The 25,752-nt window shown below is 34.5% G+C and overlaps 3 protein-coding genes across 5 annotated transcripts; 1 reads left to right on the forward strand and 2 right to left on the reverse strand.

Annotated features, from left to right (window-relative positions):
* On the forward strand, positions 504-3,904 carry LOC18592359 (two-component response regulator ORR9). 2 transcript variants are annotated; one of them, XM_007019038.2, is made up of 6 exons: positions 504-768; positions 848-1,025; positions 1,221-1,360; positions 2,723-2,800; positions 3,346-3,413; positions 3,505-3,904. In XM_007019038.2, exons 2-6 carry the CDS (start codon positions 854-856, stop codon positions 3,800-3,802), a joined length of 756 nt encoding a protein of 251 aa, XP_007019100.1. In that variant the 5' UTR covers positions 504-768; positions 848-853; the 3' UTR covers positions 3,803-3,904. The 2 variants fall into 2 exon arrangements, with proteins under 2 accessions (XP_007019100.1, XP_017981873.1); XM_018126384.1 differs by having other exon boundaries at positions 504-1,025.
* Positions 10,976-16,105, reverse strand: LOC18592361 (protein disulfide-isomerase). Of its 2 annotated transcripts, none has more exons than XM_007019042.2 (11): positions 15,832-16,105; positions 14,815-14,845; positions 14,428-14,715; positions 14,150-14,338; positions 13,902-14,027; positions 13,460-13,597; positions 13,242-13,361; positions 12,927-13,044; positions 12,192-12,304; positions 11,552-11,745; positions 10,976-11,372 (listed from the first exon to the last, which is right to left on the reverse strand). In XM_007019042.2, exons 1-10 carry the CDS (start codon positions 16,002-16,004, stop codon positions 11,557-11,559), a joined length of 1,485 nt encoding a protein of 494 aa, XP_007019104.2. In that variant the 5' UTR covers positions 16,005-16,105; the 3' UTR covers positions 10,976-11,372; positions 11,552-11,556. The 2 variants fall into 2 exon arrangements, with proteins under 2 accessions (XP_007019104.2, XP_017981554.1); XM_018126065.1 differs by having other exon boundaries at positions 10,976-11,281; positions 15,832-16,104.
* LOC18592362 lies at positions 18,824-24,915 on the reverse strand. The gene is made up of 5 exons (XM_018126174.1): positions 24,428-24,915; positions 22,633-24,240; positions 21,816-22,024; positions 20,898-21,121; positions 18,824-20,055 (listed from the first exon to the last, which is right to left on the reverse strand). Exons 2-5 carry the CDS (start codon positions 24,233-24,235, stop codon positions 19,260-19,262), a joined length of 2,832 nt encoding a protein of 943 aa, XP_017981663.1. The 5' UTR covers positions 24,236-24,240; positions 24,428-24,915; the 3' UTR covers positions 18,824-19,259.

Genomic DNA, 25,752 nt, shown 5'->3' on the forward strand with positions numbered 1-25,752 from the left:
TATTAATTTAATCGTTTACTGTTATTCCTGGAGAATATGGTAATAAAGAGAATGGAAGAGATCATGTGTCACATCCCACAATCTGTTAGTTGGAACAAATGGATTTAAAGGCATGCAAAGCAAGATTGATAGGAAATGAAATTTTTATTAGGAAAAGAAAAAACCCAACCCAAAGAGACATGATAACAAATTAAATAACTCGAACAGTACTAATAATAGTAGTTTAATCAGTTAACCACTTTTTCCTCAAAAGTCTTCTCTCCAATCCCAATTCCAACCTCCTTACACTATGATGACCAAATGGCAACAAAGATCTCCCGGGATTTTCCTTGGCAATCAAACAAAATCCAAAGCAAAATAGAAAAGAAAAGAAATATATGGAGAAAAGGACAGAGAGAGAGAGAAAGCGATAAGTGGTTGTACCAACACACGTTATAGAGAATCTAGTGAGAGATCACAATTTTCATTTCATAGCTGAAATTACATTGCAACAACATCACTCTCCCTTTCCTTTCCTTTTCTTTTCTTTTTTATTTTCTTTTCCTTTCTCTTGCTGCAAAAATACAGTTGCCCTTCTCACCTACTTCCTAAAAACCTACGGACACAGCCCTCTCTCTCCCTCGCAGACGCGCACTCTTCTTCATATCCCACCAAAAGCATTTTAATTCTGATCCCTTTCCTTCTTTCCTTCTTTCTTTCTCTTCAGAGGCTGTATAAATAGGCCTGCAGGGACATACTATTGCAAACAACAGACAACAAGAGAAACAGGTTTTTTAATCAGAAGTTTCAGGAGGACCGAGGAATAATATTGGGTTTTACTAGTGGTTATAAGTTTTTCTTTTGACAGCGATCGATGGAGTTGAAATCAGACAACATTCAAGACAGACCCGAACAGCAACAACAGCAAATGCAGCAGCAGCAGCAGGAACAACAAGAACAACAGCACTTTCATGTGCTGGCAGTTGATGACAGTGTTATTGACAGAAAGTTATTGGAGAAGCTCCTCAAAGTTTCTTCATACCAAGGTGACAACCATGATATAATAATCAAACAACCCTTTTTTCCTGTAAAAAGTTCGACCCTTCAGACAATTCATTCTAATCTTTCTATTTCTCTTTCCTTTTATTTAATTTGCTTTTTTTTTTAAGAAAAATCAAAAGGTTTAATAATGGTTTTTTGTTGCTGATTGATTTTTTATTGTTGTTTTACTATAACTGCAGTGACTTGTGTTGACTCTGGGGATAAAGCTTTGGAATATCTGGGACTGCTTAATAACTTGGACTGTCACTCAACAACTTCTTCTTCTTCTTCTTCTTCTTCCTCTTCTTCTTCTTCTTGTTCCCAGTCTTCGCAACAAGAGGTAGTGCCTTTTCTCTCTCAAAAGACATGCTAAGTTTTTATGTTTGTGAGCGATGGGAAATGAGTTGATTTTGTTCTCAACTTCTTCTTCCTGTGCTAGAATATTAAAGTTGCTGCATTACTTTCTTGTTTAAACTCAAATTTTCACTCAACTGTCAGCTTTTGATTCTCATTAGTCAGATAAAATTTGCTTTACTTTCTTGAAGCGAACGCTAACCATCTCTTTTTATTATTGGATTCATTCTACTATTTCTTGATGGGATTATTGCGTGAAAGAAAATCCATGCCACAGTTTTTACAACATGTAAAAGGATTTTCTCCTTTGAGAGGAGAAGCAGCTAAAAGCTCTACACATGGTACAAATATTTGTATTGAATCTAAAATAAGGGGTCCTGAAATTTTTGTTTAATTTTCAATCTTTTCCACTCTTTCCGTGGCATCTCTCTCATGAATTAGAGTGTCTAGAAAAATTTGGCACCATTGAAACAAATAAATGGTGAAGTATATACTGTATAGGACACGTCAAAATCCAGTGTCTGGTAGATTTGCAAGGACCAATATTTCTTATTTACATATATTCGGAAACAGTGCTAGCTCTAGGATGGCTCGAGGTTGCATATATTAGGGAATATGACTGTAGAGTAAGGCCATGGAAAAAGGCACACTTTAATGGTTAATCATGAGTCCTTTTTTTCCCTTTAATGGGTACAATATTTGATGTGTCCTTTCTATAGCATGATCGAAAATCAACACCCAAAACTTTAAAGATTCACATGGGCCTCATTACATTCAAAAATTAACTCTAAATGTTAGGATTGCATTTATAATGTGCATTTACACTAAACATTAGAGATTGTGCTACTTTTTATACATAAAATTTTGTTCCAAAATGATGCTGATTAGAGGGGATTTTTGTATTAATACATCAAGATAAAATGAGTCATTTCGTATCCAATCTTCTATCTATAATAATAATAAAAAAAAAAGACTAGAGACTCGACTGATATCTTTGTAAATCCGAATAAACAATGAATATAAATACAAATATTTTTTTAAAAAAATCCAAAAATTGAGTGCTAAATGCATTTATTAATCATTATACTTTATTCATCTCATGTGCAAGTAGTTGTTGAGAAGATTTTTATAATATAATTTCATCACTCTCATTAATGCTTCTTTTTTACAAAAATTATTGTTGTATTTTCTTGTTCTTTTCTTTTTTGACCTTTTCTCCTGCAATCTTCGTAGTCAACTTGTTGCATCAGTCACATAAAAGTTATGGCATCTTTGAGTATACAAAGTTGGTTAATTATTTACACGGTTAAATACTAATGTTGTCTTGTGTTTTTTGCATCCAATGTAGGGACTTAAAGTCAACTTAATCATGACAGACTTCTGTATGCCCGGAATGAGCGGCTATGATTTACTCAAACGTGTCAAGGTCAAACCAATCAGCCTATGATATCTTTGATTTCCTTTGCATTATTATATCTAATACTTTATTTTCCATCTAGAAGAGGAAGTTCCCAACTTCCCCGCATTGCATGCTTGCATGACTAAATCAGGAAATCTAAAAATGGGAAAGAGCAAAACACACTATTGCTTCACATGCATTGGGATCTATAAAACTGCTGGCACTGCTACTGCTATTTATTTGATTGAACAAAAAACCTTTATAAAAGATATTAATTTTATTTTGTTAATAAATGCTTTAAATTAAGATTAAAAGCATTTGTTATATGGGAAAACCAAAGAAGAAAAAAAATGCCCACAAAAATGTTTGAAAGACCATAATTTCACAAAGAAGTTTGCAAGAAAGCTCTCTCCTATAGTATACTTAACCTTTTTCCCATTCTGTTGGAGACAAGTTTAAGGTTGCTTCAAACAACAAGCAGAATTAAATAACACAAAATCTAGACGATCAAAAACCCTTTTTCTTTTTCAATATTATGGTGTAACATGTTATGCTTTTGCTTACACCTGCAGGGATCTTCTTGGAAAGATGTACCAGTCGTGGTCATGTCATCAGAAAATGTACCTTCAAGAATTAGCATGTAAGTTACTTATTTCTTTCCCTTCTTATTACTTTCTTTGCACCCAAAGTTAAATGATCACTAATAAGATTAATTGAGCGACATTTGACAGGTGCTTGGAAGGAGGAGCAGAAGAATTCCTGTTAAAGCCTCTTCAATTATCAGACTTGGACAAAATTCAAGCTTACCTTGTGAAATCCCTTGATCATTCCTGTACAAACATGGACAAAGACTTGATCGGTGATAACAATGACAACGATGACAACAGCAATAACAACTACAGCGAGGACAGCAATAACGACAATGGCAATAGTAACAATAGCAACAATAATTTTAGCAAGAGGAAGGCAATATCTTCTGAAGCTACAGAGAGAAGACCAAAAATGAAAGGAGTAGCAGTAATAGTATGATAATGTATACGTTAGAACAGTGCATGTTGTTATACGTGGGGTTTCGTGTTTACTTGGTTAATGCTAATTTTAAAATGAAGAGGCTTTAATTTTGACTTATTATGCATCATGTCTATTTGAGCTACATATGCTAATTAAGTAATTAATTTAGTATGATACGATGAAAATTTTTTAGTTCAAAATGGGATAGAGAGATGGATGGGGTTGGTAGAAAGGCTGTTTGGCAGTGGCAGACCTAGGATGTTAATCAAGGGGAGTCACTATTTTAATAAAAAAAATTACAAATAAACGAGATATAAAGTTATGATGCATATATATAGCAAAAATAGGATGTTCTTCAAATTAATTTCTAGTATTTACAAATTATAATATCAATCTTCTATTCTTCATGTCTTGAAATCTATTCATAATTGCTTCATTGTCAACAGTTTTGAAAACATCCCCTTCAATATGCGTCACTAAACAATCATTCAACTAAATATCTCCCATTCAATTATAGAGTATACTTTTAATGAGATTCATAGCAGAAAATGCTCTTTCAACTGTTGCTATTGCAACTGGCAAGACTAATGTCAACTTTACCAACACATAAACCAAAGGAAACCTAATATCTTTTTGCTTTTGAACCATCTTTTGAGCAAGATGGGCAACTCTTTTTAGATCATCAAAGTCAGCATTACTTCTCATATCTGCAATGTAATTATCAAGTTGATTATCAAGTGCCAAGTGATGTACATCATCAAATTCCAACGGATAAAACTTAGCAAGTTGAATCAATTTTTATTTGTCAAAAGCTGAGAAGGAATGGAGTGGATCAAGACAGGCTATGCATGAAAGCAACTCTGTATTAACATTATCAAAGTGCTCTTTCAGCTCTTGAAGCTGAAAATCAACCACAATGTAAAGTAAATCAATCTTAAAGTGATGAAGATTTATGGATTTTTTTGCTCTACCTCGTGATCACCCACGGTGCATAAAGAAAGCATCCATGTTTGGAATATCAATCTCATGCTTATCACAAAAATTACAAATTTTTACAAATAAATCATCCAAACCATCTTTTCTAAACTCTTATCATCTCTTCTTCGTTACATTGACTAAACTCATAACATTTGGAAGATCTTGATCCTTTCTTTGTAATGCCTGTGATAAATCCTTTGTGATTCCCAACACTTTATCCGTTAAGTGTAATAGGAATACAAATTCAAAATCATTCATTGCTTCATGAGTTTGCTTATTTCACCCTTATTATCAAAAAAATACCACCATATCTTTTATAGTCTCAAACATATCAAGTGTTGGAGAAAATAAAGAAATCACACTAAGAATTGTACCATAATGTGAACCTCAACATGTGTCTCTAGGTCATTTCAAAGTAGCTTTTTGATTCAAACCTCTTCCAATTACCATATTATCTCAAGAAATTCCTTCAACTATTTTTTCAATTTGTTTCATCTGAAATAGCTCCTTCCTTTTGCAAGAAGCCCTATCAAAATTTGTTAAGGCTGCCAAATAATCAAAGAATGAACTAAGCTTCTCATGCTTTCTTGAAACTAATACAAGTGTCAATTGAAGTTGATGAGCAAAATAGTGAACCTAGAAAGCAGATTGATTCTTGGCCAATATCAAACACTTAAGACCACTAACATTTCCACTCATATTACTAGCCCCATCGTAACCTTGACCATGAATACATGATGTACTCAAATCATGTGTAGCAAAAAATGAGTCAACGGCTTAGAATCCGAGAAGTGGTTTCAGGAAAATGCACAATGCCAAGAATACGCTCAATGATGCACCCATGTTTGATCACATATCTCAAGCCAGCAACCATTTGTTCTTTGAATGCAAAATCATGAGCCTCATGAACTAGCAAAGAGAAGAAATCATCTCCAATATCTTCAATGATTGCTTTTGTAGTCAAAAAAGTAGCAGCGTTGCAAATATCCTTTTGAATTGAAGGTGCATTCAATTTGTGATTCTTTGGAGCATTTTTCAAAGAAACTTTACTTGCTTCTTCATTATGTTTGCAAAAAAATTTTTAAAGTCCAAGAAAATTGCCTCGATTATTTGAAAGCTCCGACTCATTGTGACCACGAAAAGGCAATATGTGCATTAAAAGTTACCTAACACATTCAATTGATGCATTCAAACGAACTCAGTAGTCAAGTTTTGCTTGACTTGAAATCCCAACAACCATGATATCGATGTGTTACTTTTGCTTCATCAAATCTTCAAAGGCCTTCAAACATTTGTTATAACTATTATTTTGCACTCCTACATATATATCCAACTTTTTTTTTATGCTGAAAATTCTCGTAGGACTCAATTACCCTGTAATTGTTTTATTAATAATAAAAAATAAGTACAGCAGGGAGTGGGATCGAAACCTGATCTCCAGAATTACATGATCAAGGAAGGATAGAATTCCTAATACAGGGATCACTACCTTTGCAATAATTTTAGGTGCAAATGATAAGGTAAATTTATAAGAAGTAATCATAAAAATAAAAGTAAATCATAAAAAAAATTAGTAAGGAGTACTACTCCTTTACATTTATTTAAATCTAACATAAAGAAGACCACTCTGATCCAGTCGTAATGTTCTTCATAATTTGCCTTGAGCCACATTGAAAATTTGTAAATTTTGATGGTCGTATCCCATGTTCGCTAACAGATCCGCTGCCTGGTTGCCTTTCCTGTAGATATGAGATATTCGAAAGGAAAATTGAGATAGTAATTGTCGGATAGAAACCAGTAAATACCTAATATCATGTGACCCTCTATAATTCTCCTGTAGTAATCGAATAATAGCCATAGAATCCATCTCAATCCACAGTCTCGTTATGTTTTACTCTTGGCACAAAACAAGTCCTCTATATAGGGCTAGTAACTCTGCTTGTAAAGAATTTTTAGCTCCTAAATTTTTAGAAAAGCCAAATAACATTACACCTGCATGATCTCATAAGATTCCACCTCCTGTAGCTGTCTGAAACTTTTTAAAGCTACTATCAACATTTAACTTAAACTCACCTATTAATGGCTTCTACCAAGAAATAATTTTTGGACGATAAGGCGAGTTCTCTTGGAATCTTATTCCCCACTCTTGAGCTATATGCATATCTTCCCGCCATTGCCATTTTTGCCACTGCTTCCCAAGGAATAACTGGTGAATAAGTTTCAAAACTCTCCACACCACTCTGTTTGAATACATACCAAGGTTCTTATAATTTACATCATTCCGCTCCACCCACAAGAACCATAAAACAAACATCTTATTCTTTTGACTCCAATTTCTAAATCCTTCGCCAACAAATGAATCATGCCCACCTCGATCATCACCCCGTATTCAATATTGAAAAGATAACAACATAAGCAAAAAGTAACATCTTTACTTTCACAATATTTCAACCAAGTGCCATATTTCTTGTACCAAAATGGATTAAACTTACGTTTTCTTATTGAAAAATCAGTAAGAGGAAAGGTTGTAAGTTTTGATTGACAAGGGCCCTTGATCAAATATGCTCTTTTGATATTTTCTCTTTCGTTAGCATAATGAGCAATACTAGAAATACAAGGTGTTAGACCAAGATCAGCCACAACTTGTTCTGAGACACTTTGATTAGGCTCTTCTCTGGCACTTTGGTTAGTTTCTTTTGTAGGAACACTACTAGACTCTTGGTTTTAGTTATGTTGAGATTCGGTTCTAACACGCTTAGTTCTCGTAACAAACTTATCCATGCCTAATGTATTAAAAGTATGAAAATAATTATAAACAATCAAACAAAGATTAAAACCATAGCATAGATTAAGACTAAAAATATGAAAAAATAATGGAAATTTAACTCTCAAAATCTAACACTTCTTATTGAAGCAAAAAAACAAAAACAGATAGCACATGCAAGCAAAAATCTCAAGAAAAGAAAAGAAAGTAATAATATTGGAAATGATAAAGTAAATTGTTAAACACCCAAAAATAAAATGAAGCAAAGAAATAATACAAAAAAAATAATTAAAATAAATAAATACTTACTAAATATCGGTGTTTTCTTGAGGATTGAGAAACCAGTATGAAAAGAAAGAGAGGAAGTGAGACGTTAACGCCTTAAGGGAAAGTTTATTATTTTGTATTATACATAATATTTTGTATAGTGATGTTTAAACTGGGGCTCGAGCATAAAAGTGTTTTTGGCCCGGAGTTTGACTTACCATATTGTACATAATATTTTGTATAGTGATATTTAAAATTAAATAAATATCACAAAATATTAATTTTAAATATATTTCAACAATGAATCTCTAAATTTCAAAAAAAATTAAAAAAAAAATCAAGAGGGTCCACTGCCCCCTTCCCCTCTCTAAATCTCTTAAATATATATATAATATATATAATACTAACTAAAAAAATTCAAGGGGCAGTGATCCGCCCCTGCTGTTTGGTCTATATGTATTGATTGGACCAAAGGCAAGACTCGCACAAATTAAGTTATAGCAATTCCCTCCTCAATACTTAAATCAATAGAATATATCAAAATGGAAGAATAAGATAAGGGAGAGAAAAATAGTAGAAAGAGAGCGAGGTCATACCTTTTCGAGACCTACGCCTTCTCTTGTATACCAAGTATATGTATCTATATATCTTGATGAACAGCAGACATGGCACTTGCTTGGGGTGCCACGTGTTTCTTTGGCTCATGAAGGAGTATAGTGGACTAGTGGGTTTTTAGTTCGATTGGTAAAAATAGAGCATAATAAGAATGTAGATATTTATTAAAAGCTGTCCCGATGAGGGAACAATTGCTCTCAATTAGAGCGTCACGTAATTGATTTTAGCTTTAATTTTAGGATGTAGGTGGTGTTTTGTAGAAAAGCCATGGCTTTTTGATCTTTTGATCTTTTTAAAAGAGAAAAGCCATGGTTTTTTCACCCTTTCTCTTCTTTTGCTTTCTCTATCTTTTGATCGTTTTTTTTTTTTTCCTCTTTTTTCACTGCTCTCTTCTTTATTTATTTTCTTTTTGCTTTGTTTGTTTGTTTGTTTTAATGCCTTCTTTTTGGTTCTGTTTAATCTTTGGTTCTCTTTTCTTTTGCTTTCTCTTTATTTTTTTTTATTTTCTTTTGGCTCTTTTTTCACTGTTCTTTTCTTTTTTTGATTTGTTTGCTTTATTTGTTTGTCCTGGTATTTTTTTTTTGTCATTTTGTTTATCATGCTATTTTGGTCATTTTTTCATATCTCAGCTTCCAAAAATTTTTTCTCTCCTTTTTCCAGTTTGATTTCTTTGTTCTCTGTTTTGAAAACTCTTTTCTCTCGGTTTCTTGCTTCTTCTTTTTCGTGTTGACAAGCAGAGCAATTGAGCAAAGATGTGAACAATTATTTCAAGGAAGGTCATTTTGGGTTTCCATTGATGCTTATACTGAGGTAAACAAAATCCGCATTTTGTTTTATTTTTCAATTAATGGTTTTATTGGTTTTGTTTTCTTTTATACATTAATTGTTTTTCTTTACTTTATGCCCTAATCTTCCTGCGTTATAAACAAATTACGCTTCTTCCCATCGCAGGTGCAAGTATGTACGCTCACTAATCCTTTTTGAAGTAATTCTTTTTTTTTTCTTGTTGGAGAGCTATTCAGCTTGACCACAGTTCTGTCAAGGTAATCTCCTTCCTTTTTTTTTATTTTGTTTTACCGATTTTTTTTTATTACGAATAATGCGTAATTAACATTAATAGCTTGAAAGAGTTTGGATTTTAACTAAATGCTTTCTTTGTAGCTCATGGTTTATTTTTATTGGCTTTTCTTTCTTTGTAGCTTGCTTTTTTTTTTTTTGGTGCATAAAAATGAATAAATAATAATTTAATCAAATATTTCTTTCATAATTATTTTTCTGTTGACTGCTTCGACACTTTGGGGGCCTGCTGCAACAATGAGGACGCTCCCCTGCCTCTGCCTGCCTTCAACGAGGACCAACAGTAATTTCTCTTGTCTTTCTCTTCCTCCGTACATATGTTGGGCATGCATGCATTTGTGTATTTGAAGCATCTGCCAATGTATATTTAATAGTTTTGATCTTATTGCAAAGTTTGCTCTTCCTTTCTATTGTATATTTAATATTCTGTTTATTTACATTTTAAAAGTTCTACTATGAGTGCCTATTTCTTTGACTATTCATGATATATAATTACATTTAGCTCATGGTCTTTCTCCATGATGAGTTTTTGTTGTCTGTCTTGCCACTTGACTCTTTCATGAGATGTTTTGTGAATTCAATATTTTGTATTTTATAAAATATAGAATTTAAATTTAATATGGTTTCGCATTGGCAAAAGCATGTTATGTCTTGGCAATAAACTCATATAATTCCCCGGAATCTCCGAAGTTGTCCGTCCTTTTTTTCATTAGTTTTTCTCTTCATCGCTTTTTTTGTCGTTATCTTGGTCTTATACATTTGGTGGATTGCAAAAGTTTGTATGTAAAACACTTTGGTTTGGTTATAGATGATTGCTGTCATAAGCCAATCAATTTAATATAATTGCCTTCCTTAATGTTTATCACTATGTTTAATGCAATATGGTGCAAAAGCTTTCAACCTTAGGAAACAATTGTTTTTGCACATATTATGTTAATTGCTATAAAAAAAAAAACAATTATACTCTATTTTTTTCTCGTGCCTCAGAACGTGAAATTTACCCAAGCGCAATGTACGGGCAATCCGCTAGTGATATAAATTCTGCGATTAATTGGTAGAATCTTACTCCAAGAGGAATGAATAAATGCATAATCCATGAACTGTCTTCAAACTTGATAATTAGGATCGTCCGGAGCGGAGACTTGGACTTATCCATTTCAGCCCCAAACTCCACTAGGTTTTCTTTTGTAATTCATACTAATAAACATGGTCTTAGGCCATTGGGAAACCAAGATATTTTGCAGTAGCAAACGTTAGATCTAAGTCAGCCATTGATGATTGGTTGACATGGAAGTGTTAAACTAACGAGGGAAATATATGGGCGACAAGATTCGGCACTTGAGTAATAAGAATGCGTCTCTTTGACACGAACATGGTTTCCTTCCATGACTTTTTTTAATGGCTTAGGAAGCCTACTTTTGTCATTTTGGATCTCTTTCCATCGCATGTAGCCATTCATTTAACTGTGGGTTTCGAGAGCTAAAACCAAATGGTATGAAACTGAAGAATCTTGAGTAGTAAGAAAGCGTCTACCACAGAATAAACGGGCAGGGAGGGCCAGAATAAATTCAAAATATCCTCTCGAGATTTAACTTGCTCGTATGTTTCCTCCAGCCAAATTAACTGTTGCAACTAATAATATCCAAAAACTACTATCAACTATAACGCCTAAAACTGCCGTACTGCCGTCCCCACATTGCACACATGTTTAAATTTAAAAGTCTACACTGATATAGAGATGGGAGGGGAAGATCAAGGCATCATCATTAAGTCCATAGCACTTCTTGAATATATACCTGCAAAGATAATACCAAACCATTCGGCATTAAAAATTGGACATGGCCATCGTTGTTTTCCTTCAAAGATATGCCGTTTACCATTTGCTTCCTGAAATGTTGAATGCTAAAATTTCACTATTTGATTAAGAAAAGAACAAATGGCCAAACGTTAATGGAATTGTCTACAACTTTATTGGTTTTACTTAAAACTTATAATGTACTTAAAAAGACACAATCCACGGAAGTGCTGTAAGACCAAAAACTGATATACAACTCCAAGAAACTTACCCTCTTCAGAGCTCATCTTTTGCTGACTCTTGATGGACAGCTTTGTCCCTGTTCTTTTCAATGAAGTCGATGATGTCTTCCTTGCTCCTATCACCCTCATACGGTGTTATGTTTCCATTAGCTGATCTAAAGTAAACAGTCGGGTAGCCTTTAACATCAAAGTTCTCATCCGCGATATCATTAGCAGTTGCATCCTACAAGGAAAAATTTACAAGTCTATGGATCAGAAAAATCTTCCCAATTGAACATTAGATGATGTCAAAAACAATATTCGGTCCCTACAACAAATAATATTGTGTACCTCAATATTAGTCCTAAGCTCTATGCCTAATTCCCCATTCTATTTAAGAAAATTCTCCTAATAATTTATCCAAGTCAGTGGACAACAGATTATCAGTAATGCCACTAACTAAACCTTACTATGCCGCTAATGCTGCAGAAAATATGAAGATTTTAGTTCATGTACAAGTAGATCAGGAATTGTACTCCAAGTAACAAATAAGCAATGGAGTGTCCAGACTTCATCGGACAAAAACATAGATCTAAACTGAAACTGAAACCTTACAATTTGGAAGATATTCAAAATAATTATATAAAGCCTATGGTCCCTATTAAAATCAACGAGAGTAATAAAACTTACAAGTTTTGCAATCAAAACTTTAGCATCTTTTTCATAATGGACAGCAACTTCGTCCAAGATTGGTGCCAATTTCTTGCAATGCCCACACCAGGGGGCATAAAACTCGAGCAGAACTGCAGAAAGAAAAGCTTGATATCATTTTATAATTTCCAAAAGGTGGTTACAGAAATAGAATTATCAAAGCTCATTATACATGAAGATTGAAGTCTTAACGCTTACAAAATATCTACCACATATCTAACATAATGAAAAAGAATAAGCTATCAACTTCTTACAATTAAGAAAATTTAGGTGCACATAAATTATTCATATCTTTTACCATGAAAAGAAGTTAGCAACCAATTTATCATGTTTTGAACCAAATATAAAATTAAAAAGAAAAAGAAAACTATTCAAAAAGCGTGACACCCCATCAAAATATGCTTCACTACAGTTGATTACAAGGATTTGCTGATTCTATGGGTATCAACAAATTTTCAATAGAAGGGTACACTGATTATGGAGTGTGAACAAGCTATACACCAGGATCAGCTCAAGTCCAAATTCAAAGTTCCACACTGTTGGATAAAAACAATGCATGTTGATTCTGAGCACCCATTGTAATTGCCATATCCTCTAGATCATAACAACTTCTAATGCCAAGTGCAACAAGAAGCAAAAGAATGCAGAGAATAAACCATGACAACTGATACGGTAAAGGGGGAAAATGCATCAAGCAAACTACCGATTACACACCATTTTTTCCTGATTTGAAAACCATGTCTTCGAGGGTGTCAGCAACCACCACTTTCACAGGTTCGTTATTCTCCTCAGGGATAGGTTCGGATTTTACATATGGTGGAACTTTTCCTTCCTGCAGAAGAGTACTTTAGTCAAACAAAAAATAGATAACCATTGATATCGCATAACTCACTGCTAGATATCCTGTCACTAAAATCATGACCATACAAGTATCAGAATTTTGCTATTCTACCAAATTTACCATAATAAGAAAGGATAAGTTTTACAATCCATTCTGAAACAACACATTAAATGAAGTGCAGAAGTCACCTTATAATCCTTCATCCATGGTGCAATGTGATCAGCCTCCAAGTTTGGCTTCAAATACTTCTTGCCATCATTATTCTGAACGATGATGAGAGGTATTTGGCTTTCTTGAATTCCAAAATACTGCTTCCCCACCAACAGGAAAAGTTAACTATAAGAAGAATTAAAACTTAGGTAGCAAATTTTGAGAAACATACTGCCATATTTGAGTAGATACTAACCTGGAAGGCACCTTGACTAGCCTCAACATCTCCCAAAAGGAAACTAACGCCCTGTCCTTTGTATTGTTCAGCAACTTCACGATATTTTGATTTTACGGAATCAACACCTTCAGCACTCAAATTTGCAAACAACATAGCCTACCAGATTCAAAAGTCCTATTAGAAGATGAACTTAAAGGATGCACAGAACACATGTTGACCATTATGACTATCAAACCAAAATGAAATATAAAGAAGAAAAAACTGAAAGTCAAAAACACAGTCTAAAGTGCATCAAAGGTGAACCAATATGAGCGCATCTGGTAGCATAACTAGAGAACGTGAAAAAAGTTTGGTATTACATGCTTGTTACCAAATAAAAGCCAGCCGCACTCAGATTTCTTTTCACTGTGTATAAGAACTACATTGTAAAGAAAATGAAATTTCTTATTGTCTAATTTACCTTTGCGTTGGGACTGTTATAGAATTTGATAACGAAAGGGTGATTACTTGGGTCATTGTCAAAGAGGGTCACAATAGGAATGCTAGATTCTTCAACAAACTTCTCTAGAGCTTCCAAATTAAAATCCTGCAAGTAAATAGCTTCCGTAAAAAAGGCTAATCATAAATGGTACAAAAGCATCTAACATATACATAAATGAACTTGAATTTTCAATGATGACATGAAATATAGTCGACACTCCATATTACCTTGAGGTCAACAAAGAGTTCATCAAAAGGCTTGAAAAGTCTGACCACAGGGCCAGTCACTGATGATTCACCACGGGGAAGGTGTTTAGCATCCAAAGTATGACCAAATTCATAGTCAGAACGCAATTTCTCAGCAAGAGCTATATAGCTCTCAAACTCTTCACCAGAGAATTTTGGGAAAATCCCAACCTAGAAACAGAACATATAGACACATATCAACTAAACTTTACCATGAAAATCCAATGAAAACAAAAGAACAAAGAATCCTCAGAACTTACAACTACTATCTTCTTGTCACCAATAAGATTACTGGCATCTTCTGCAGACTTTATTTCAGCAGAAGCAGGACCACTTTGTTTCTTCACATACTCCACAATACCATCAGCTTCACGTGGACCTTTGTATTCTTGAACATTCTTTCCTCCATTTCTCAAAATTTTAAGCGTAGGGTAACCCTTGATTTCATACTTACTTGCTAATTCTTTGTTTGCATCGTCATTGGCATCAAATTTAGCTAGAAAGATTGGAGGATCGTGTTTACTCAATATAGATGCAGCTTTCTCGTACTACACAACAAACAAAAAAAAAATTATTGTTATTAGCTAACTAAACATATGAAATATCAACAAGATACAAAACTTAGGGGAAATTATAATTTTGTTTACCTCTGGAGCAAGATTCTTACAGTGGCCACACCTAGAAGTAGATGTAAAAGGAGACTACTTAGTGCCAAGAAGGTAAACAAGACTAACAAGGCATATTAAAGAAAGATTCAATACTATATTTTCCATTAAGAAAAAGAAAGGAATTGTAAATTGTAAACTAAGAAATTAAATTTAAATCTCTCAAGAATGAAGCATTTTACTGCTAAATTAAATAATCAACTTATACAAGATATATTTGTTGGTTATCAAGTATGACAGAATAATGATTCCTTTGTTTAGATAAGAAAATATTTTATAAATATAATATTAGTATTCCAGACACACCAAATCGATCCAGAGATGCAGCCTGATATTACAAGATTTGTTTGTTAAAAAATTTCATGTTAACACTGCATAACATGATAACATGTTGCAGATTATATTAAAAAAAAGGTCAAACTTCAACAACGTACCGGATCTAAAACCATGTATAATTTCAACAAAGAAAAAAAGATTTCACAGTAATCTTAAATATCTAATGTCACGTCAAAACATAGAATTCCAGACTTTGTACCGTTTCGTTGGAATTTATAAGCATTTCACGCTGTTTCCGAAAGTTAAAGGTTCCTTTTTTGGCTCTTGATAAGCAACCCATTATCCCATCATTTCCACATAAACAACAAATGCCTACGAGTTCAATTGTTTCATCATAAATTGCTAATTTCAATCCAGCAATCCTAAGATTAATTACTAATCTTAATTCTTAACTGCTCGAATTGAAAATTTTTCCAGGAAAAGTGAAGTCGAATAATAAACCGTAAAATGCACTAAAAAATCCTCATAAAATTAACTATTGCTAACTTAGCATTGACTTTTAAAAATTTATTAGATCAGAATCCGTAAGTTCTAAATCAGCTACTAAACTCATTGCATGCACTTAAACAGAAGAAAAAAATCCGACGAGACAGAGAAATTAAGATCCAAACAAAAAATTAAGCAATATTTAGGGGGGAAAAAAGTGGAAAATGCAAGGTTTACCAAGGAGCGTAAAATTCGACGACGATAAAGTCGTGCTTACTAACAGTGTCAGTAAAGTTGGAGTGATCCAAGGTCAAGACGAACTCTTTTGATTCACTCTCTTCAGCTGAGATCACTGTTAGAGAGCAAACAATTGCGGCCAAAGCAAGCCATATCGAAACACTTCTCGCCATTATCCCCGCTCTCTCTCTCTCTCTCTCTCTCTCTCTCTCTCTCTCTTTTCCTCACCTCTGCTTTCGCTCTTTTTCCCTCTGAGATTTATAGGAACCTTTTGGGGAGGGTTCTTTTCAAAAGAATGACACTAGCCAAAAGTTTCTGCAAGTGAACAAGACAAACAGGGTAGGTAAGCTCTCGCGAGTACCCGATGACGTGCTACTCGCTTCGCATGTGGTTGATTTCCACGTGGAGGATAGTTATTGGATGATACTCGTCATTGTAAATGTTTTGGAAAGCGTTGGTGCAATAAAGTCATAGAAGGCAAGTATATCTGGGTTTTTAATATCTTGAGATTTTTCTATGGGTGATGTTTATCAGTGAGAAATTAACAAGAGTGTGAGCTTAGTAGCCAAATCAATGGCATCTTGCCACGTCATTTTCATTGGGTTTTAATTGTTTTCTCTGTTTTTAGGTCCCGTGAATTTGGCCGTATTGGATACAAAACTTTTTCTATTTTAATCCGGAATAAACGGCTGCGAATCTAATAGTTTAATTACCAACACTATATCTTGAGAGTTAGTAGTATTAGTATTTTATTTTGGCACGATTGGATCTAAATCTTTCAATCATGCCCCTACTGTGGACCGTTGATTTATGAGAAATTGAATGCTTAAAAGGGTAAATCTTATAAACGGTCACTGAGGTTTTACTTTTTTTCTCATTATATTTTAATTTGTTTCAATTAAGTCATTAAGCTTTTTACAAATGCATCAAATGTGACCATAATAAGCGGTTTTTATTTAAAGAAATGACAAATTAATAATCACTTAAACATCAAAACAATCGTATCATTTAAAAAACTTATGTTAACTTCTTTTCAATACTTTTTTTCCGTGATCTTATGAAAATAATGAAATAATAAAGAAGAAAAATAAGAGAATAATAGCTTTCAAAATTTTTTTAAATAACATGTTTATTTAAATGGTTATTATATTATTATTTGATCATTTATTTGAATTGAATCTATGAAGATGATCATATTGAATAGAATTCAAAACGTTTAGTGATTGAATTGAAACAAATTAAAATTGATTAAGCAAGAAGAGCAAAAGAATAAAATTAGGGACTATTGACGAAATTTACTCCTTCAAAGTGGGATTTGTGTAAGGTAACAAGGAAGCTTCGGTAGTGGAGGTGTAGTTTTAATCACGATCTATTGACTTCTTCTTCCGCCACTCTAAAACCAACATGGGCTTGTCAAACAAGGCGTTTAGGCAGCTCGTGACAAGTAGGCCACTGCTTAGAATCTCTCCTCCTAGGATGGGACTGGGGAGGCAATAATGATTATTTTTGTTATTAGAATAACTATTTCAGCACCAACACGTTTGAGAGTTAAATCACTTATATAAAACTTTTAACGATCGAGGTAGATTGAAATTAATATAATTTTTTTTTTGAAGTAAAGAATTAGTGTAACAAGATGTTATATAATTGAATAAGATATAATATTATGGATGTCATATTAGTAAGAGATGATATAAATTTTGAATATATAAATATGATTTTTTTTTATAAATTATGTTTTTTGAATTGAAAATATTTGATTTTTTATGGCAATATTGATTTGGGTTGAAAAATGAGAAATTCAAGAAATAAAAACTTTGATTTATACAACACATTAGTAAAAAATGAAATAAACTTTGAATATATAAATATGTGTTTTTTTTTATTAGTTGTGTCTTTTGAATTGAAAATATTTAATTTCTTATGACAACATTGGTTTGGGTTGGAAAATCAGAAATTCAAAAAACAAAAACTTTGATTAGGCCGATATATATATATATATATATATATAATAAATACATAGACCCAACNCCGATATATATATATATATATATATATATATAAAATACATAGACCCACAAAAACTTTGATTTGTGGTCGCCAATCCAAACGCAAAATGTCAGAAACTAGACCCACAAATTGTTTCATGTGAGTCTGACAAATTAAGATGCTGAAATGATATTGAAAATTTACTGTACCAATATATATCCAAGCATCTATGGGTTGATATGACATGAAACTTTCTTTTGTTTTGTTGGAGGGGAAAGGCATAAGCTGGCTTTTGGCAGGAAGAGGAATGGACTGACCATGGACCCCTTGGACAATTAATTACTGGTCCAGATAGTATATAATGAATCTCAGTCTTGGGCCAAGAGGGTGCTTGGATATTTGAAAAGTCATCCTTTCACCTCGCTCGTAACATTAATGAGTTGATAAAAATCCAGTTGAATGGACAAGGGCAGGACATTGTGTCCTGGAAAAGCACTCCCAAGATTTGAGATGGTAAATTTTTCTCTCAAACATATGTTTGTTTGCCTGTCTAAAGGCCATTACTGAATCTAGTTCAAGGGGTTGGGGATGGGTTTGGAAAAACTCCAAGCTCCAACTCAAACCCAAGACTCAATACTTCCACCTAGCTTGTAGCTCACCAAGGATTTGCTACTTCTGCCCTTCTGGATTATACTCGTCCTACAGGAACCACCATTTCTGGAGCTGGAGGACTATCTCGTGACCATGATGGCAGAACCATTGCTGCCTTCTCGCGCAGATTAGGCACTACCGCTGGCACTTCTGCTGAACTATGTCGAATTATTCTGGAAACTGATTCAGGGGTTGCAATTTATCTTTTGGAAGCTGCTAATGTCGACACTCGCTAACTTGGGTGCTCTCTAGGATGAACGCAGATGGCTTATGAACCAGCGGCAGATGCAAGAGATGTATCATGCAAATGATCTCTTGATTTCTGAAGCATAAACCAAAATGGTTTTTAACAAAACAATAAGCAGCCAGAAAGAGCTTTCCATCCATATATCTAATCAACCAAAATTTTTCTTTAAGTTACTGAACTACAATACATGTCTCCTCCTAACTACGAACCTACTCCCATACAGTCAACTTACAACCGATACATCTAAGAATAACCAATCAACCAATAAATGAATATTTTCTGTACAAACCTGCTACCTAACTATATCCTAAGGGGTTATTTCTGACTAGGGGGATTTAAGGTTTCAAGCCAACATCTGCTAGGAAATCTTCTTTCTGGCAACTTTCATCTTCGTATCAATGATTCTACAACCCCCACCCCAGACAAGGTCTTCTCAAAGTCACTTTGTGTTACACCTAACATTCTTTATCAGCAAATCTAACCTCACATGGCAATTACTGTACATACAAAAGGTAAGCATTCTTCCGTGGGAGATACCAAGCTAGGAGGCCCCAGCATTTTCAAGTCTGACCTGCTCATGTGCTTTCAAGACCTCTGAGGTGAAGTTGCCCAAGGCTTCAAAGATTGGGACCAAACCTGCTTGTAAACTACTTGAAGCAGCATCATGAACTAGTTTGATGGCATCCTTATGCCTAGCTCTTTCTTCCTCTAATTTCTTCCTCATCGAATCCAAATCCACCTTTAGGTCATCCAGTGGTGAAACTCCACTTTCAGAGGGAACCTTGGAAACGGCAGCTTTATCTGATAAAGCATCTTGCACCTGCTCTATCCTCTGCCTCTCTAACCGTAACTCCCTAAGCCGTTTCTCAAAATCCTTTGAGAGATATTGAGCTCTGGTCCTCTGACGTTGCTCCTCATCTTGTCTTTCCCATAACTGGCGTAGGCTGGAAGCAAAATTGTGCATGGCATTTGCTACACCCTTTTCTGAAACTCTATCCATTGCTTGGTACCAATCATTGCAAATTACAAAAATTGGTGGCGCTCCAACCCGGCCTGGGGAGAAAGGAGCAAGTCCGTCAGCAGTTATTTCTTGCTCGCGTTCAATGCATCTCATAAGCCACCCATATAAGGACCCAACATATGCCTTTTGGGTGTTAATCCAATTATTGAAGCGAGTGCACCAGTCCAAAAGCTCCATCTCAAGCTCAGCAGTAGCTTTCAATCCTGATTCTCTTTGAAAAGCAGTATTTGCTCTAAGAGATCGAACTTTGCTCTCCATTATAGCTTGGAACTGTTTCTGATGGCATCTAAGCATGGACTTCCACATTCTTATCAACCTGCAAATTAAAATGGTCACATATTATCACATAACAACCTCAAGAAGTAAAATGAAAGCAGCAAGAAGAAATAAGTTGTCATTCCCACAGAGAGACATAAATGTTTTCCTCCATTATCCAAAAGGAGAAGGGTAGAAAACAATATGAAAAGATAAAGACAAGCTCTTGACTATCACAAGCTTCAAATATACCATCATATCATTGCCAGCAGATCGTTTGATGCTTTTCAAATAGGTAATCACTAATGTATAATGAGCACTCCAAACATCACCCAACAGATAAAGAGATATTAAGTTTGCATCAGATAATAATGAACAACTCCACAAGTTTTTCACAACATGCAAATAAGACATTCCAGATATCTTTTTGATGCTACAAGATAATTTTGTTAGGATGGTAAACAAGAATAAGAGAAAATTAAAATCATTTCCCCCAGCAAGTTAAAAATTGAATTAATGAAGGGGCCATTAGTTATCACAAGCTTACAGACATACCAGCAATACATGCAAGTATCATTATGCACAGGAGGCATGGTTCACCATTGATACACAATATAATTGTATTCATCTAAAAGTAAAAGTTATAAGTGTTGTGCATGAGTAAAACACTAAGTCAAATAGCCCAATTAAACCCGTCTTTCATCCCCAACCAAGATAGAAGCCGTTGTGGTGCATGGATTCCATGGAAACCACTGCCAAGAAAACAACAAGAAGATACTTCCAGAGTCACAGGCCAATCATGTAATAGTTAATCAGAAGGCACTATGATTCATGAAGATAAGTAATAAGCAGGCACACCGATGATCAATTCTAACTATGAAAAGTACAGAAGTAAGTCAATACCCATGAACCAATTCAGTGAGCTGGGGCTGCAATTCTTCATCCCTTAGCTTATGTATCCTAATTGATATAGCTTCAACAGCCTTTATACAAACATTAATTTTTGTTAGCAACTTTCTTATTGAAGCCTGTGTTGCATCAATCTTGCTGGCCTCTGCTCCTTGGCCATCTAACATTCTCAGTCTCTTACACTTCTTCTCATATATAGCCCGTAGCCTTTCTTCATCCTAAAATCAGGGAAAACACAGACATATTATAAGCATGCTACTAAGGCAACCAGAATATTTTGAAAACATTTGTGAATAACAATTAGCTTATACATCCAGGGCAAATTTAAATTCAAAATTCAAAATTTTATTACTTGATTGCCCTGGGATGAGTTTTGAACTAATAAGTAAGAAATAGTGAATGGCTAGAGTCATGACAAGGGATTTAACGACAGTCAGCCATAAAAATGCTGATTCCCAGTTATCAAAATGCAAAACAGTAAAGTCCAACAGTCTAACTACCAGGAAGTTTTCTTCCATTTTGAAACAAACTACTTCAAAACTTTGTCATAGAGAGGTACCCATATTTAAAGTTCATGCATAATAACAGCAAAAATTAATGCTTCAGATTACATAGGATCGCTCAATGACTACTAACACATTTTTAAGTTTTGAAATCCAACAATTATTGATAGCTTTTTGTTTAATAATAGCAAGAGCCTTGAAAACCAATCCAATAAGCATCGCATTTTGACAACACCAGAGAACGAACAACTAAAACTACTATAGCTTTTGTGAATAATAACTATTATGCAATACAACCCTTTCAGTCTTTTAATAAAAATTGATTGGGAAATAGCTATCAAGGCTAAAACAACCATCACATTGCTAAGTACAGAAACAAAGTTTCTTTTCATTTTTATAACACGCATACCTTGACTTCTTTATATAATTTCTTTTCCCATGCATAAAGTTCCTCCAAAGTTGATGAAAGATTTCTAGGCTTTTCATCCTGCTCTGCTATCTGACAGTATTCTTTTGCCATTTTCATTGTCCTAGAAGTTATTCTTATAGATGATCTGGGTGGTGGATGTGATGATAACATGTTAGGTGCCACAAGATACAGGATCCTGGAAAAGATCACTGCAGAGAGGAGATGTAAGCTTCACTAAAGCAGCATAGTAAATATTTTGAAAAGGATACAACTTTAAATCCATCAAGCCAGATAATTCAATCATATATATAGACAAGGATTGAACAGTTAAAATCATGAAAGAATACAAGTAGGTAAGCTTACATGAGACCTAAGTATTCAGTTTCATGTAATGCTCACTGTTTCAACTTTTATTGGGATGTTAAATCATGTCATTAGCTACAGCACTATTTGTATCAAAATCATTTTCATTTTAGCTTTTCGGGGAATACATCAATATAGCCCTGTTTCAATTTTAGAATTATTATATGAGACTCATTAGAGACCTGAATTGCGCAAATAGCCTAAGCAATATTTACCAGAAAGCAAGCCAAGAAAAGGCTTGTATGTCTACCTAGTGCAAATATACAAAATATGAGTTCACCACACCCACATACAGTAAAATCCTTAAACCTCTCTCTCCAAAAGTCTAAGCTAGCACATTGAACAGGATAACTTTACAAGCATCCAACAATAGAGACAAAAATTGAGAACAGGACAGGAAAAGAAACCAAGCCAACAATCAAATAGTAAAAAACAAAAATAACTGAAAACCCACCTCTAAACCCAGTTCCTTTACGCTGCTGATAAGGCAACTTGCCCACCTCAAGTAACACAGCAACCTCTTTCCCATAACTAGAGGCAGTCTCGAACTCATCCCTAATCTCCTTCACAACCTCCTGGAGATCCCTCGTACCGTGAAGCGACAATGTAGTTAAACTACTCGGCTTGGAAGACTCAACATCTAAATTAGATGCCTCTTCTACCTCAAAACTCACCCTTTTACTCTTTGCATACTCTTCCTCAGAACTCTTTGTAACAATTGTATCAGCACTTCCACTACTTGTATTAATCTTAATATGACCACCAGACTCCAAGCTCTCACGCTTGCTTGATGGCATTGCCTTTGAAGTTGAAGTTGATCCATCAGTAGTACTATTAATCTTCTGAACTGGGACTGACTTTGAAGTACCTTCTCCAAAATTCGTATTTTTATTACTATTATTATAATTATGATTAATTTCCTCATTCATTATTTTCCTCTTCTCTTTATGAGCCGCTCTTAACATCTCGGGCTCAGTTTCATCTTCCAAATCAGGAATCCCTTCTCTCTCCCTCACCTCCTTCGAGTCCGGACTACTTGTAGTCGACCCATACCCGTATCTAGCCGCCGGATGATAACCTGGGTACACACTATTATCAAAAGTATCGAACACATTGAGAAAATCCCATGTGGAAACACTCGGCGGAGACGGCGGCTCTGGCGGTGGTTGTGGTGGACCAGGTGGAGAGCTCCTCTGCCCGTATCCATATCCCCCTCTAGGAGACCCCAAAGGATACCCAAAAAATCCCCCATTTTGATAACTTGAGTAGCCATAACTTGAATGTCCTTCAGGCTCCTGATAAACAAAAGATTGAGAAGGTGTTGCAGATTTCTTCATGTAATACGTATACGAAGAAGAATTACCATTATACCCCCAGTTTTCTTGAGGAGGATGATGAGGGTATTCAAAGCCATAGCCATAGCCATAGCCATAGTTGTAGCCATGCGGCGCTGGTCCTTCTTGTTCAGGGCTATGGCTATGGCTATGACTATGATCGATCTGAACATGACCCGAAGGTGAACCGGGACCTGACCCAGACCCTGAACCGGAAATTGAAGGTGACCCAGAAGACAAATCCAAGTGAGAATCCTCTCCATCACTTTCTTCTTTGTCTTTTTTTGTATTTTTGCTGTTTTCTTCAATGGAATGAGAATGGGAAAGCGAAGTTGAAGAAGAGGAAGGTAAGTTGTTGTCGTCTTTCTTCTTGTTCTTTTTTGAGGATTTGAATTCGTCAGAAGGCAATGTGAGAACAGGGGAACCAACGGAAGAGGAAGATCCGACGACGAGTTCTTCATCGACGAACCTACGGATCGCTTCACCGACATCACGGAGAGAATGGAAGTAGGTAACGTGAGCAGCGGCGAGAGCGGAGCGGTGAATCGACGCCGCTTTGATTAGTTCTTTACGCTCTTTACAAAGGGTTACTAAAGGTAAGTCGTCCACTTTGGAAGGTCCGCAGCCCATAATAGTATTAGAGACAAAAACTGCAGCAAAAACTGAAGAAGAAGAAGAAGAAAAAAACCCAAGATGGAAACTTGATCCAGTAGTTCCACTCATGGTGCCTGCCCATTATACAATCCCAAAAACGCAACCATCTTTCTGTCAGCCAAAAAAATAAAAAGGATCCAAGACAGAGAGAGAACTCTGATAGGAAAAAACTAATAAAACTACTACAAGGACAAGGAGAAAGTAAAGAACTTAGACTTTCATTTGATACATGCAACAGAGTGAGGGAGGGAGAAATCTAACCGTTGAGATTAGAGAGAGCAAGAAATGACCGTCCATGCAGATAGAGAGGGGGAGGGAAGAGAATAGTTTGAGATTGATGAAACTGAGATATGGGTTTTTTGTAGTTTAGTTATTGAATTCAGAGTACATGAAAAAAAAATTGTTTAAAAATATGATTTTATAGAGATGCGTGAGGAGTGTGGGGATGTGAAAAATTGAATGGCTGGTTCAGAGAGGGGGCTCTGCTTTTGTTTTTGTTGGTTTTGTGCAGAGAGCGGGGAGGGGGAGAAAAGAAGAAGAAGGCTCGTGGAACCCGCCATTGGTAACAGGCCTTGTCATTATTACCCCATTACCATTTTCTTTCTTTCTTTCTTTCTTTCTTTTTCAGATTTTATCTCCTTTCGGTAGCAGTAAATATTAATTGACTGTAGTAAGTTTGGCTGTCAAATTCTTACCCCACGTGCCCTGCCTGCCCTATTGGTAGTGGGTTTGTGCTATTGTTTGCATATGACAACGAATACGCCCTCTCTTACTACTTACATTCCTTTGTTTAGTTTTATCAGTAGATTTTCATATAATGCAGGATCTTCGTAAAACCCCACTAACAAATGGTGATTCGTGTGTTTTTTTATTTAAATATTTAATTTAATAATAAGATAATATATTTTTTTGTTTTAAAAATTTGATTCCAAACTCTTTCTTGCATACAAATTTTTTACCTAGTTTAAAAGTGTTCAACTCAACACCTTTTGAAATTATTTCCTCGTTTTTAGATACGTGGCACAATAAAAAATGGGTAAATGTAACTTTTTAAATTCAATGCGTACCAAAATTTAATAAACTATAGTTAATTTGATAAAAAAAAATTCAAGGTTTGAATTATTTTTTTCTAACACTAGATGGATTGGATGTAATGATGGTGGTCTTCGTTTATTTTGAATTATTTAAAATCGAAACCATTTATAAATAAGGCATCCAAAACTTAACCAAAATTATTTAAGATTCTATAATAATTATTCGTAACCTAACTGAAACCATTTAAATAATATCTGTTAATTATCTATAACTATTTGTTTAGTGGATATTCATGTAAAAAGCTCAAATTTGACTTTTGATTTGATTCGGAAATTCAATCTGGTAAAGTAAATTATAATATTATAAATGTATAAAAAAAAGTAAGCAAACTTATATATATTGTTTTATTTAAATTATAACAGAATTAAAACTTGACTTTGTTTGTTTGGTTAAGGTGTGAAAACAATGCAATGAACCATCAAATTTTGAATCATTTCATTTCTCATAAATTTTTTCCTTAAAAGTAATTGGGTTTGAAATTGATACCCATT

The sequence above is a fragment of the Theobroma cacao genome, chromosome 8, assembly GCF_000208745.1.
Source record: "Theobroma cacao cultivar B97-61/B2 chromosome 8, Criollo_cocoa_genome_V2, whole genome shotgun sequence".
NCBI classification, from domain to species: domain Eukaryota; kingdom Viridiplantae; phylum Streptophyta; class Magnoliopsida; order Malvales; family Malvaceae; genus Theobroma; species Theobroma cacao.